This window comes from Eschscholzia californica, unplaced genomic scaffold, assembly GCF_041429995.1.
Source record: "Eschscholzia californica isolate CP2 unplaced genomic scaffold, dmEscCali1.0.p SCAF_1, whole genome shotgun sequence".
Taxonomy (NCBI): Eukaryota; Viridiplantae; Streptophyta; class Magnoliopsida; order Ranunculales; family Papaveraceae; genus Eschscholzia; species Eschscholzia californica.
The window spans coordinates 52399967-52414816 of record NW_028238198.1 but is presented as its reverse complement, the minus strand read 5'-3'; the positions used below and the strand labels follow the sequence as shown (position 1 = coordinate 52414816).

General features: G+C 35.7%; 1 protein-coding gene across 1 annotated transcript; it reads right to left on the bottom strand.

Moving 5' to 3' along the window:
- Nucleotides 1–1365: 1365 nt before the first annotated feature.
- On the bottom strand, nt 1366–6823 carry LOC147567546 (uridine kinase-like protein 5). The gene is made up of 15 exons (XM_086654155.1): nt 6557–6823; nt 5482–5606; nt 5138–5229; nt 4773–4842; nt 4503–4615; nt 4189–4285; nt 3829–3908; nt 3491–3685; nt 3262–3345; nt 3111–3171; nt 2950–3010; nt 2210–2303; nt 2063–2135; nt 1890–1972; nt 1366–1807 (listed from the first exon to the last, which is right to left on the bottom strand). Exons 2-15 carry the CDS (start codon nt 5594–5596, stop codon nt 1649–1651), a joined length of 1377 nt encoding a protein of 458 aa, XP_086510281.1. The 5' UTR covers nt 5597–5606; nt 6557–6823; the 3' UTR covers nt 1366–1648.
- Between the last annotated feature and the right edge of the window lie 8027 nt (nt 6824–14850).

The window sequence follows — 14850 nt, the reverse complement described above, 5'->3', positions numbered from 1 at the left end:
GAACGAGAAAAAGTTTTCATATTTTGCATATAAATGGTTTTGAGGTGCTGACTTCATTGTATCATAGTAATCTTTTACAAGCTACGTGTTTGATGATATGCCTGACTGAATTTGAGTACATGTGTTTGTTGTTCTGTTTTCTTCAAGGTATGATTTGATTAGAGATTTAAAGTTATTTTCTTTGTATAACATAACTGCCCGCAATAGAAGTGCTATCATAGTAATCTAACTTTTCAAAGTTCTGACTTGATCATTACCTTGAAAGACATTATTGAGGGTTGACCAAATCGGAACTTGGATTGGTGGCGCATATATTTTCCCTTTATTGTTTTCTTTTCATATTATTAGTTGTTTAGTTGAAGAGTTCACATTGTGGCACCAAAATATCTTCATTTATGCTATAAGCCTATTCATAGTCACTGAAATTTATTGGAAGTTAATCATGAAATTAATCCTTGTGCAATCTCTTTTTTTTGTTGTATAGGTTCACTTAATATTTTTTTTGTAATTTGTTAATTTATGTATTTAAATTTTGTAAATTGTTGTTTTTGGAGTTAAATTAGAGAAAATTTTGTTGTTCGAGAATGATTTCTAAAATAGTTTCTTCAATGTAAAACGATGATGCAACTCTATTTAATCAATCCAATATAAGTACTTGATAACAATTTCGTGGTGGAAGGCACGGGCTACACCCTCGTATAGAACTATGGCACAAAAATGTGGTCTTAGTAACCCTACTTAACATTTCAATTAATCCTCACAAACTTCTTAACATTTCTTCCTTCTTCTCATTCTTTATCTCTCTTCTTTATTCACTACATAGTCAAAATACCATCAAATCATCTTCAAATTCAACAACTTGGATCTTCTATCACGCTTCTCATCCAAACGCGAACTGAATTAGGGCCTATCGTCTAGCGATTTCAGTGCTAGGCACCTCCTAGAGGCAATTCCATTGGCTTCTAACATTGACTAGGTCTTGGAGCCGTACTCATCAGTCTACCAACACCTTATCTTTAAAACTTAGCATAAGTATAGGCAATATTTATGAAGTTTGTGTGCGTCCAACAGAACATAATCACCATCTATTTAGTCATGAGAACTTTCATCGTACTCGGCAGACAGTTCTGGCATGCACCTTCACATGTGGTATAATTTGCACTTAAATTTGTGTTTCTGGTGATACTTCATTAAGTTTGTGAACATCTAACTCAAAAGTCAAATTTCAATCAACTACTGCTAAACTTTAGATGTTCTCTACTCAGATGGGACTTCCCTTGTATGTGGGTCTATTTGGAGATAACCTTCATTTTTGAAGATTCATTTCAAGAGATAATCCTGATGGACCAGTCAGTGACAAGCACATAAATTCAATGTGGCAACACTATATATAAGTGACATTTAACAACAACTCAACAATAATTCCTTATAAATACCAACACTTTTATTTTTCTATAAGGTTATAAAACAGTACAAGATATGCAATTAAAAAGAATAGGAAGAATTATGAGATGCTACCACCAAATAGGATTATTAAAAGAAAAGCTAACATGAAATGACTAACTTCCTGGTTTATAAAGATCATATAATGAAGAAAAACAAATACCAAGAGAAGAAATGAAGTTTAGTGAATGCTTTCCTATTTGTTTCATGTCTGTGACAGTCCATCGGTCCCGAAATAACGGTCACCGAACTCTCCTATTCCGGGAAGTACACGGGAATCTTTGTCTAACGATTCATCAATCTCGGACGTAATGATCCGAAGTTTAGGAAATTTCTTACAGACCGCGTGTAATCCATCAGGAGACTGTAATTAAAAATAATTCTCTCATAAACAAAGAATTATATTATGAAGATAACCAGAAAAAGTGAAATCAAGAACATCTTACTGATATAAGATTGAGGAAAATAATGTTGGATTCTTGTACACCCTTGCTGATTAGCAGAGAGATTGCTTCAACAGCAGAATTTCCTGATTGATCAATATACATATATATATAATTTTGTCAATATCATAAATTTTGTAAAGAAACTTGTGATTTGTGTTGTTTATAATTCAAACCTGTAGCGAGAACCGGGTCTAGCAATAAGACCCGGCGACTTGAGATGTCTGCTGGAAGTTTCTCATAGATTAGCTGCAATATAAAACTTACTAGATGTAAGAAATAGTAAAAAATAAATGTGGGAGAGAAAGATTGGTCCAACGAACCTGTCGTGCATCGTTACGTTTCCCATGGATAAGGATTTTGCCGATTTTGATCCCCTTACAACAAGCTCTCAGTGCGTTTTCCATGCTTTCTCCACTGGAAATAGTGTACTAAGATTAGCACTAACATTGAAAGGTCTATTTGCTAAAATCATGTTATGAACTTAATGGAGGTAGAACATGTGGGTGTAGGCGATAGTACGAAGTAAATTTTATCACATTTTCTGCAAATTCATATACATGTGAAATCGTCCACTGAGATAATACTCGGTTAGATGTTAAATCTGTTGTGGACCAGACCGCCCAATAGTATTTCAGCGGGTAGTGAAATCGATAGTTTAGTGGTTTTCACTCTGACTGAAATAGGCCAGCCTGGCGTGTCTCGAACAAGCGCGAGCCATTGAGTGAGGCCACGGGCCAGCTTGGGAGCGCCCATAGCGTTATACCAGAGTTCAATTCAATAACTTCACACCACTAAGTCTAGCTTGGGCTTGGATGGCCCCGAAACTAGGATTCAGACCCAAGCCCGGATCACTAAATCTAGCTGGAGGGACTTGCAATACCCGGATGCGGGCATCTTTGCATTATAGCGGGCTCACGTGATCGCGTTAGATATCGGGCAACTAGGTTTTATTTCCATCCCAATTGTGGTTACATTCAAAGTTCCGCAAAATTTATGAAATGCCAAAAGATTGAGAGAAATATTCAACAAAGAACTAGTAATATGTGTACTCTGTTGTTACCTTCTGATTATTGATACACCACATAATCTCCTACAGAAGGACACTCCCGTATATACAGATCCTGCAGAAGTAGATATGTCGAAGAGGATATTCGGAATATAACTAGCTTCATGAGAATCTGAATGAGAGAGGAGAAGGCAGAACGGATTAGCACCGGTTACCTATTGGAGTAATAATTTGCTTTTCTGTAAATGGTAGATGACCTAGACCATGTTCAACGACCTACAGAATGTTCGAAGCATCACATACAACCACAAGAAAGTCGCAGAAAAGAGAAAATAACTTTTTAGGTTTCGTAACCTCAAGATTTACCAGGCGAATAAGTCGATCTGCATAAAACACAAAATCATGTTTTTTTGTCCTAACGTCACGTATAAGTGTATGCATTTCTTGTATCTGGATGAAACTGAAAAACTTCATTGAATTGAAGGTACAAATAACATATTTACAACTAGATAATCCCAGAATAGTGAGGCATTGAACAGCAGCACGATTTTCAGCTACTTCTTTACATAATAACAGAAAATGAAGCCATGATTACCTGGAGAGTCGATTGGATAACATTTACATTTGGGTATATTTTACACAGATGGTGTTGACCAAGTTTTGTACGAATATGTTGAACTATTAAGTCAATCGCCACAATATTATCTGCTCCACGAGGGATGATTACATCTGCATACTTTTTTGATGGAAGTATGAACTCGTCAAAACCAGGCTTTACGAATTCAGCATACTGCAGATAATATGATCTTCTATTAATGAATATTATTGTTATAGACGTGTGGCCTTGAAAAAACTCGTAGTGATACCAGTAAAAGTGAATCTAGACAACTGAAAAAGTGAAATGCAAAACGAAAAGTATAATAGTTTGTTCACTTGGTTAAGGACAGATTGAATGTCTCTGCCTCTCCCAACGGTATCTCGTTGGATCCTCCTTGCTAGCCGCAAATCAGAATCTGCATCCAATGAAAATCATCATGAGCGATTTTAAAGGTTAGAAGAACCCACCAATACAATTGAGCAGGTGAAGCATAATGTAAGACTATGAATTGTGCCACGTTCATGATACACACAATTACAAAAGAATCACGGGTTTGATAATAAGTTCTATGAAAAGCAAAATTTTGAAAGCCAAGGAGGAATTTTGTACTTCCATCAAGTAATTTATAGTTCAATTACCAGACAAGATAACAATAGTGGAGCACAAAGATAAAATTATTGATTAAGAGGAAGAACCTGTATCAACAAAGATCTTCATGTTCATGAGATTGCGAACATGAGGTTCATGAAAAACTAGTATTCCTTCTAAAATAATTATTTCTGTTGGGTTAACCTACAAATATTCAACAAAAGAAGACTATTATCAAGTGACACAAAGAGTTTCAATGAAAATTCAAATAGAAGACAAAGAAATAACCGCAACAAAAACATCGTAAGTACAAAGTTGTATATATTTAATATTCAAAGAAGCGTCAACGGGAATAAAGTAACAAACACTTCTACTATCTTTCAAATTTCTTACTAACACTTGTGGTGTTGCTTATTAGTACCTTGTATGAGGAAATCCTTTTGTGCGTCTTGAAATCGTATACTGGGATATCAACTGCCTCTCCAAGTTTCAATTTCTCCATGCAAGTAATCAATAACTCAGTGTCAAAGGCATCTGCGGAAAAGATACAGTAAATGTAGGCATCTGGTTATGTATCTTTAAACATCATAAACGAAGAGTTTCTTACAAAGAACCTTGCTTATTTGATTTGCACATACATACACACATATACACAAAACTCACATATATGTTAGTCAGTTGAGGTGCTTACCAGGGTGGTCGAAGTTATACCGCTGAACTTGTTTTAATTCCTCATCACTCAATATGCGATAGAACGAATCCTGTAAATGCAGAAAACACATATACATTAACCATAAAGACAAAATCATTCACATTTTACCATTTTTGAAGCGTTTGTGTTGTTAAAAGAGGTTAATAAGCATGTCGAGTCCAGATTTTCATAACATGATCAATCCGAACAAAGACATTTCAGAGATAAAAATAAACGCATAGCTAAAAGGATCGCCATCCATGGGAACAGACAAGAATCTACGCTTACAATTTGAATAATAGCTAGGTTCTAACTGAAAGCTTAACGAAATGATAAAGTAAGAATGAAGTAGAAAAGGAACATACTTGGTTCACAAGAACAACTCGTTGATTGAGGAGCTGGGACATAATCATTTCACAAACTGTTGTCTTTCCAGATGCAGTCCCACCAGAAACACCTATAATAAAGTGGGAAGTATAAGCAAAGAACTGATATACATTCCTCAAAGTAAAACGATGTAAGGGGCTCGACTCATGATGAAAGTGTGATACACCCCCTTAAAAGAGAGTCCTTCGTCCTTACAACCAGCCCTCTTTTTTTATTTGGCTATTCTACAAGCTTTCGTTTTCTTAAACCTCAACAACAAGTTATCTTTAATTTTCTATGTTTTCATACGGTTATAGAACAAACAAGATCGAACAAGACTCACCAATCACAAAAGGTTGTTTGTTTAGGACTTGACCGTTCGACCCATTTGATTCATGACTGCAAAATTGACCTTCGACATGTTTGGCCAAACCATTTACCAGTTCTTCAGTAGCCATCACTTTGTTTCTAAAGACCAGTCACCCGATAAAACAACAAAAACAGCAATGAGTCTCTTTCAATGCGAAAATCTATATTTGAACAAAAAGGATTTAAAAGACATAATTTTCCTTGAAGTAGTTGCTCAGAACTCTTATTTCATAATGGGGAGCCAAACTTAAGGAGTGAGATGATTTCTAGTAATTTCTAAGTACCAAAAGTATCGAACATTTGAATTGCTTATCTTCTTTGTTTCACTAATAAAATCTAAACTATGCAAACTAATGTTACAAATAACCATGTAAGTGAATGAAGTGTTGAATCAAAATTTTGCATCAATCTTCTACTAGAACCAATTCTACAGTTCTGTGAGAATAGTCCAAACATGGGAGAATAGTGAACTCGTAACCAAGAATATAATGTTTAGGTAATTTCCACTCATAACCAATTGGTTTTGATGGATGACCACAAACTTAACATGGTATCTGAGCTAGACCCGCACATGATGGGTTTAAAAACCACACGTGCTAGATGTCGCCCGAAAAGAAAAAACACGTGTTAGGGTCAAATAACACAACACGTGAGGGAGTGTGTGAGAATAGTCTCACATGGGAGAATGGTGAAAGATATTGGTTTTGACTTTTGAGTTGAATGACCACAAACTTAAAACTGAATATTAAAATCACAAAGCTTAACACCAAATCTTGTTCTTTTAAGTGTTATTAAATCATAAATGCAGCAAATGATCACACAATCACATCAACAAACAATATAAAACTATACAAGAAGGGGGAAATGAAACTAGGATAAGGAAATTATAATTCCCTCAAGTATCTCGAAATAAAAAAAAATAGTTCATCAAAATTGAATAAACAACATACAATGTTTATATTATAACTTTGTTCGGATCAAAATGTTTAGGAACAAATAAATGATTTAAGGATAAGTTAAAGAGAGAGAAAGAGAGTGGGAGATTTAACCTTATTCAGAGTTTGAAAGAAGAATGGTGAGTTTGAAGTGCGACCTTCTTCTTCTTCTTCTTCTTCAAAGAGAGATAGAGAGAGAGAGAGAGAGAGAGAGAGAGAGAGAGAGAGAGAGAGAGAGAGAGAGAGAGGATGAGTAGAGAAAGAGGTTTTAATGGTTAAGATTAGAAAAATCCGCCATTAGAAGAAATATGCCTGAGAATAGAAGGTTGCCTTTTCTGTTTTGATTATTTCTTACTATTTTATATAAGAACAAATTAATGCGGAGAATCGATGTTGTATCATGTATGGTATTATAATTATAATTATCATCATGCATATACAGCAAAGAAAGTCTTCCCCGCCCGTCTCCGCTTCCCGGGTGAATCTTGGCCGGATATCGTGTGGGATGAGATTTTAAGAGAAAAATCCTCAATCTAAATCTGGGCCGGTCACGTCACCAGATCAGGATTAACAAAGGAGACGGGCTGAGTAACGTCTTATCTCATTTCATGTATATATAAAACGAAATCATGAAGATGAATGTCATGTAATGTGGGCGCTACACGGACAAATGTTTTCAATAATTTAGTTGGTTTAGCCGGGCCTAGATGTCATGAGCTAGTTTTCATTCGTACTTATGTTCTTTATAATTAAGACATAAATGAAGTTAATAAAACTAAATGAAGTTAATAAAACTAGAAGTAGGAAGAAATGGCTTTCCAATGATAAGATGGTATTAAAGAATTTTATATAACTTTAAAGACCCAAGACTTATGAATCAAATAAAATACATGAAGCACTTGATGAAAAACTCAAGGTAGATGCATCTTTCACCACGGCCCAGGAAGCAGCAGGGTATGGCTGCGTATTGACCGAGGAAGGATCCAACACAGCAATGGCTCTAGCGGACCATATTAGGGGGCAGAATTCTGAGGAGTGTGAATGCCTGGCCATCCTCAGAGCAACGCAATGGATGAAACAACTTCGAATAAAACGGGTACTCATTCAAAGCGACAACCAGAATCTAATCAACTATCTTACTAGCAAACAAACAACGATTCATTGGCAGTCTGAGAAATATCTGGATGAAATTGGAAACCTCAAAAAGCAGTTTGACTTCATAGCCTTCCGGCACATCGCGAGAGAAAATAACAAAGAGGCAGATAAGCTCGCCAAATGGGGTCGAATGAATTCAAAAAAGAAGATATGGGCGTCGATTACTTGGGAGGAATTGGCTCGGTTGTAATTTCGTTTTTTCTTGTCCTTTCTTTCCTTTCTCTCTTGTCTTCTCAACAAAAAAAAAAAAAAAAAAAAAAAAAAAAAACTAAATAGGTCAAAATCTTTCAACAAAGGGGTGCAAAAAAAGAATCAATTTCTAGTCTTTTAAGAGAAAGAATAAAAAAATTCTAGTAAGAGGGTTAATTAAGAAATCAAACAGTTCTCTCTCTAGAAAGTAGACACCACCAACAATCGTCTACAGATCTGTTTTGTTCCTCCGGTGAAGGGTCCTCCCTTCGCCGGATCCCCTTTCTTCTTTCCCTTGTAGTTTGTTTCCCTCCCTTATAGTTTCTAGGGTCTAATTGGATCATCTTGCAAGGTTACAGGAGAGAGAGAAAGAGATTTTCTCTCTCTACTTTGATTCATGGAGGATATGAAGAAGACACCCTACTTTCATTCCCACCAGGCTATCTATTACGCCCAACAGAAAAACAACTCGACGATCGGACAAGCCATGGAAGCGATCGATGAACTAGTAATCTTTCGGAATCCATGATTCAGGCCAAATTCTCGCTTGTGAAGATGTAGATGAATCCTCACCAAAGCATTCTATCAAAGACTACAGAAGAAGGAATTGACTATATTTAGTACTATTGTATTGGCGGTTCTTCTATGATGGCAGCGGCTTTTCGGTGATGGCAGCGGTTTTTCCGGTGATGACGACGGTTTTCCGGTGACGAAGGCGGTTCTCCGATGACGGAGGCGGTTTTCCGGTGATGAAGACGATTTTCCGATGATAGTGGCGGTGGTTCTTTTATTATTCTTATAGTATTTGTCAGACCTTTAGGGTCTCTTTTCACGATCTTTAGGATCTTTTTGTCGACCTTTAGGATCTTTTTTTCTCGATCTTTAGGATCAATGTGTATGTGTCTAGTCCAATTTCTTTCTCTTCATGAGGCACTTTGCATTTAAAGGTATGTAACTCTCATGAAGTTTTCAGAGGAGAGAAATAAGAATATCGCCCATTTAAAATCGTGATTTTATCACTTATGAGTGGAAATGTTTCCCTTGGCTTCAAAAAAAAAAATCTTTCAACAAAAAAGAAAAATTTTAAATAGGTCAAAATAATATTGAAAATTAGTAAAAAACGAAATACAAAACATTTCATAATTATTACTGTATTATTTAGGGCAAAAAACATATAAAGACTAAAATATCTTTTTGTCATTTTGTTTAACAAATTTTTCTTCCTTTAAACTTTAAATCTATATAACTTTTTCTTGAGATGTCGGATTTCTATGAAATTAATATATTTAGAATCGATTTTTCATAAGCTTTCTAACAAGACCTACTTTCAATACATCTGTTTTCAAAAAAAGAGAAACTTGAAAAAAAACGACGTTTTTTCCTGTTTTAAATTGAGTTTGTAAAATGTAAATTGCAAACTATAGTTATAACATGAAAATTGCAGTCTGGTTTGAAAAATGTAAATTGCAAACATGATTTACAAGCTTTGTAGAATGTAATTGTTGTTGTAGATCTTATAAACTTGATCTACAATTTTTCCAACTCTCTTTGCGGATTTTGCAAACTTGATTTGCAAATCGAGAAAAAAAACCGAAATTTTTTCTTCTTCAAATCTGAAAAGTTTCTTCTTCATCATCATCACCATTAAGGTTTCAAATTTGATTGCACATGATCATCAACATCATCATCAAAATCAACATCAATATTAGATTCATCATCATCAGATTGAGGGTTTCAGTTCTTCTAGGGTTTGTCATCATCAGCATCAGATTCATAATCATCAGATGAAGAACACAAACCTGAACTTAAGTTTTGTCGAGTCAAGTTAGACAAACACTGAACCTGAATTTACATATGTAGCAAAAGAAGAGTTTTTCTAATAGGGAGTCTGGAAGAAGAAGATAAGGGTTTAAATCATATTTCTTATAGACCAAAAGTTATTATAACATTTACTAATCCTTCCATTTCCCCAAGCATAAACTTTCTCTTGCTTCATCTCTGTAGTTTATTCACATCAATCATATATCACATTTTGTGCTTTCCATCCTTTTACTGTTTTCGTACTTCAGAAGCTCAATTTCTCCATTCTCCTAGCACATCCAATCTTCTCTCCTAACTCCATCATTAGAAGTCCACGTAGAGTTTGAAGAAAATATTGATGAAAGATCGATTCTTAATCCATGGATAATCCTTGTCGTAACCAATCGAACACAAATAATTACCAATACCATAACACATCATTTCCAAAGATGCAATCCCCAAATCATCGAATATTGTAATTTGTGAAGAGTCAAACTACTTATTAAACACCTTGTATTACTAATCAATGGAACCCATTCAATACAAGTTTCTATTTTTAGTTCACTTATGCGATTCATCACAATCCTTGAAGATCCGAAGAAGAAGAAGATTCAAAGAAGAAGAAGAAACCGAAAAAAGCTTCCGATTTCTTTAGAGAAAAAGTGAATTTTAATGTCCAAGGATATTTTGGGGAACCAAAAAAAATTAGAAAATGGCCTTATTGATAACTAAACATATTTTCCTAAACTTTAAAAGGATAAGGTTACAAAGTTTAGCCCCAATTTAAATAGAAATGGACTGAAATGCAACACATGTTAACCAAATGTACTAACTTAGCAAAAAGCCAAATTAAGGGTTCAAGTCTGAAAACGCCAAAACGTGGGCCACCTAGTTGTTGATATGTGGGCAAAATGAGAGGGTAACACAGGTGTTGACATGTGCGCGCTCGTAGATCGTTGATCTCATTATAACGTCTCCATGGGATGATAGGATCAACGGTTGAGATCATATCGAGCAAAACCCTAACATCTCCTTCGATTATATAAGCCTCGAGAGTCATCTCCTCTGTCAAATCTGGTGCCGACCGGAACCCTAACATTTCATTATGATCGGATCAACGGTTGAAATCATATCGAGCTTACTGTTTTTTCTGATCTGGTGACTCTCTTCGCATCCCTAACAATGGTCGCACATGACGCTTTTGTCTCTCTGAAAGAACCATCAAAATTGATTTTGATGATTCAATCGGTGGAGGACGTCAGTTATCTGAAAACACAGTGGTGTTAGATAGTGAAGGGGCTTGAGGGTCAGAAACATACCTGAGTTATTCGAGTGTATTCCACCAGCATCGTCGGAGATCCGGTTGAGTACCATTTAAGATAAGTTCATTCCTTGCCTTCCACCACTTCCACATTAAATAAGTAGTAAGGTACCGATTTTTACCGTTGATTTCATGGTATTCTAGGATATTTTTAAGTCTAACTACTGGATCCAAATTGATTTGTAGTAACACGTCCTCTCCAGTTAGTTGAAGAAACTGTTGGAACTTAGGGTAGCTTCCGAACAAATGATATGATGTTTCTTGTTCATCCAAATCACACATACAACATGTTTGAGGTATCTGATTTAGTCTCTTACCTATATTGCTTAAGTTTGCGAAACTGTTGTGTATTAATTTGCAGACAAACATCTGAATGTTAGGTTTCATCTCTTTTTGTTTCCAAAACTTTTTCCATGGAAACTTATAAACATCGTGACTAAGCCCAGGTTAAACTTTAATCTCTGTATAATATGACTTTGTTGTGAATTTTCCACTCTCCGTTGGACACCGTACCAATCTGTCTCTATGAGGAATCCTTGGTAGCTATAACCTGGTAATTGCTTGAGCAGTACTGCTATCAAATTAGTTTGTTATTAGATCAATATTCCAACTATTAGATTGTGTTATGATTAGATCTGAAACCCAGAATATATTAGAAGGTAATACATGATCGATAATTGGTTGATGGTTAGGCAGGTTTGGATCCATGGGACAGTTTGTATTTTAACCGTTGTCCCGTCTTCCATGATCCAAAGAACCTTCTCCCTCATAACATCTCTAGTTTTTAAGATAGATTTCCAGAAGGGGGAAGGGGTCGTAGGAGGGTCAGACATCCAAAAGTCGTTGTTTTTCACATATTTGGATTTTAGAAGTCCAACCCAAATGACACTCGAATTGCCAAGTCCTTTTGTCTATTAGAGCCTCATTTAATTGTTGTAAGGTCCTGATACCTAGGTCACCATTATTCTTTGGATTGCTAATGATCTCTCAGATAATGAAATGAAATTTTTTCTCATGTTCTGCATGTCCTCACCAAAAAATACGCTCCGCCTAAAGAAGATGTCCTTCGACCAAAGATGCAGTGCGAACGATTTGGCAGACATAACAATTGATGAAGGAGATCATCAAGTCCGGACGATTTAGGGATCGTAATGTTTAGCTAGAAACCAACTACGATCGTCGAATCATGTGGAGATTCGCGACTAACTTCGTCCGGATCCTACATTGGGTTACACCAAAGAGTGTCAATTTGATCAGAAGATATGAATAGAGAGATGAGACATATAAACATGCTTTGGACCCATAAATATGTCCAAAAAACCAAAGAAAAGCTAGGGCAAAGATAATACAAAGGCCGAAACAAAAAAGGTGTTTTGGGTCGGGCTTAAAGGACATGAGTGGGCCAGCCAAGGCATAGCGGCCACACTAAAGGGGTCGTCCAGACCTAGCCCTTTAGGGCATAGGGTGGCCGACCAGAGTAATTAAGGAGAAAGAAAATATAAGGTAGTTTCTATTTTCCAAAATCCTAAGTCTGTTTCCATTTTGGTCTTTTAGCAAACCTAATTAGAATTGGACTCTAACTTTGGGATTCTATATAAGGCTTTCATTAGAATAAAACCAGGTGTAGAAATTTCTCAAAGAGATTTCTGACTCTACAACATCAAGTAGAGAAAGAAAGAGAGAATAGTTTCCAACTATCTATCTAGCCTAAAGAAGAAGGTGTTCTTCGTCTAACCACCATGGAAGTTCTAGCTAAACTTGAAAGTAGGAGATCAAGTTGATTACTCCATGTCTCGAGTAGAGGAGCTACAATTGGAGCTCTTAGTCTTCTTATATTCAACCGTTTAAGTCCGTGAAATAATGATTAAAAGTAATCTCTAAACTAACTTAGTTCATATTAAGCTTAGGCATGAGATCATGGGATACTCCTGTTAGACATTAGATGTCTGAGATTCCGCTTAGAACACTAGGAGACATCATAACCCATAGTGTTGTCAGAGCCTCTTGCACGTAGCTAATTTTGGCTAAGTTTTAGACTAAATATATACTTGTTTAGATAGATAGATGAGTCTAAAAGAAGTTTAGACATCAATTTGTTTAGTTTTGAATTAGACTTAAAAGTTATTCAAATTGATTTCAAAATTGATGATTGAAAAGAGTTTCAAAAGAGTTCGATTTTGAAAAATTTGAAAAGAGTTGGAAATTGCCTAGTGAACCCGCCAATCTGTTCACTATAAAACTATTAAGGTGTCCAAGAGGGATCCCATAGAATTGGGTCCAAAACCCAGTTGTATCAAAAGGGAGATCCCCTGGTGAACATTCACTCCGACAAGCCTGAAGAACAATTAATTCCTCTTGGTTTACCCATGGAGAACTGTCCAAAGCCAAGTCTAATTTCGTTGTCATTATGAATCTAATTAAAAAAAATGTTATCCTTAACTTCATTAATTGGGAACTTATTCGGACCATGGATAACTCTCGATAATCGCATCATCGCGTGACCAATATTTACTTTCTTCGTAATCTGAATCCAAACAACCCCATTTTTGATGATTGCAAATCAATGTTTGTTATTTCTTCCATTTCTACAGTAACTGGAGATTGTTCCTCCGTCGTAAGAGCTACAAATTGCCGTAAAAACTGAGTGTCAGTCTTATCCATTTGGGAGATCGGTAAGAGAGATGAGCAAATGTGAGTAAAAACAACAAAGTGAGACTATCTCTCGAGAATTGGAATCTCCCGAGGGGAGAATAAAAAGAAACCAGACTAACTAATAGTCTAAATCGGTGAATTGAGAGAAAAAGTGCTTAAAAAAGTGCCATCAACCACTGAAAACTGAATTTGAATTGCTACTAAGCCATTACATAACCGCCCCGCCACTTAATTTGGTTGTTCGGTTATACTTCCCAAAGCGCACCACTCGGAAGCAAAAAAAAAAAAAAAGGAAACCCGTCTGTTTTAGTTATTATGAGTAACTTTTTGACCCAAAGAACCACTCAACCAAATTGTCTCTTTTTTTAGAAAGAAACTTTCATTTCATTAATGATGGATTAGAATCCAAACATCTTACATGACCTTGATACATCATGTTAAAACAACATCAAATTACAACATGACGATTGAATGAGCACTTAACTGCCATAAATACATATACTTGCACCCTTAAAGGTCATAACAAAACCCTAGAAGGCTATATCAGACCCTTAAAGGCCATTACAAGACCTATTGAAGATCTATGTTTTGTTTATACCATAAAATCACCGATTTTTTTACATATGAGTAATGAAGATAACCCTTATGAATCGAACCCGGTGACCTCTTGGATTTCAGAGTATTATACATCTAACACAACAATTAGAGGGAGAATATTGATATTTGATGAGTTTGTAGAATAAGGATGTTGATCAAATACAATATTTTGTTCTAGATGTCTTCTCTTCATAATCTTCATATCTTACTTCCTTCTTGATGCCGAAAACTTGATGGAGATGACTATACAAGAGATAAGAAACTTGTATTATGCCAGCATCTTCTTCCATTTTTTCCTTCTCAATGTTACTCCATAAAAGATTATGTTAGATCTAAAGGAATGTTTTAGATTTCGACCAAATTGTTAGGAGGACAATGGGCTTTCGACTTCAAGTGATATAAAATGGTTCTTTTTTTCTTAGTAAAAAATGCCCATCTGAAAGATGGAGGGAGAGATGGTGAAGAAGATAAAAATGGGGAAGACCATGAGTGGACCTCGTTAAAATCAAGGCTTGTCCCCCAGAAGTCTTGCCTGCATATGATGTGATAAATTACACATGGTCTACTTGTAATTCTGTTATATAGCAAAGAAGACGGTCAATATTTCCTAGCCCAAGTGGTGGATAATGTTGACATAAATTACAAATTATTAAAAATCCCATCTTCAATTCTCAGAGGAGGTCATGGATTGGGT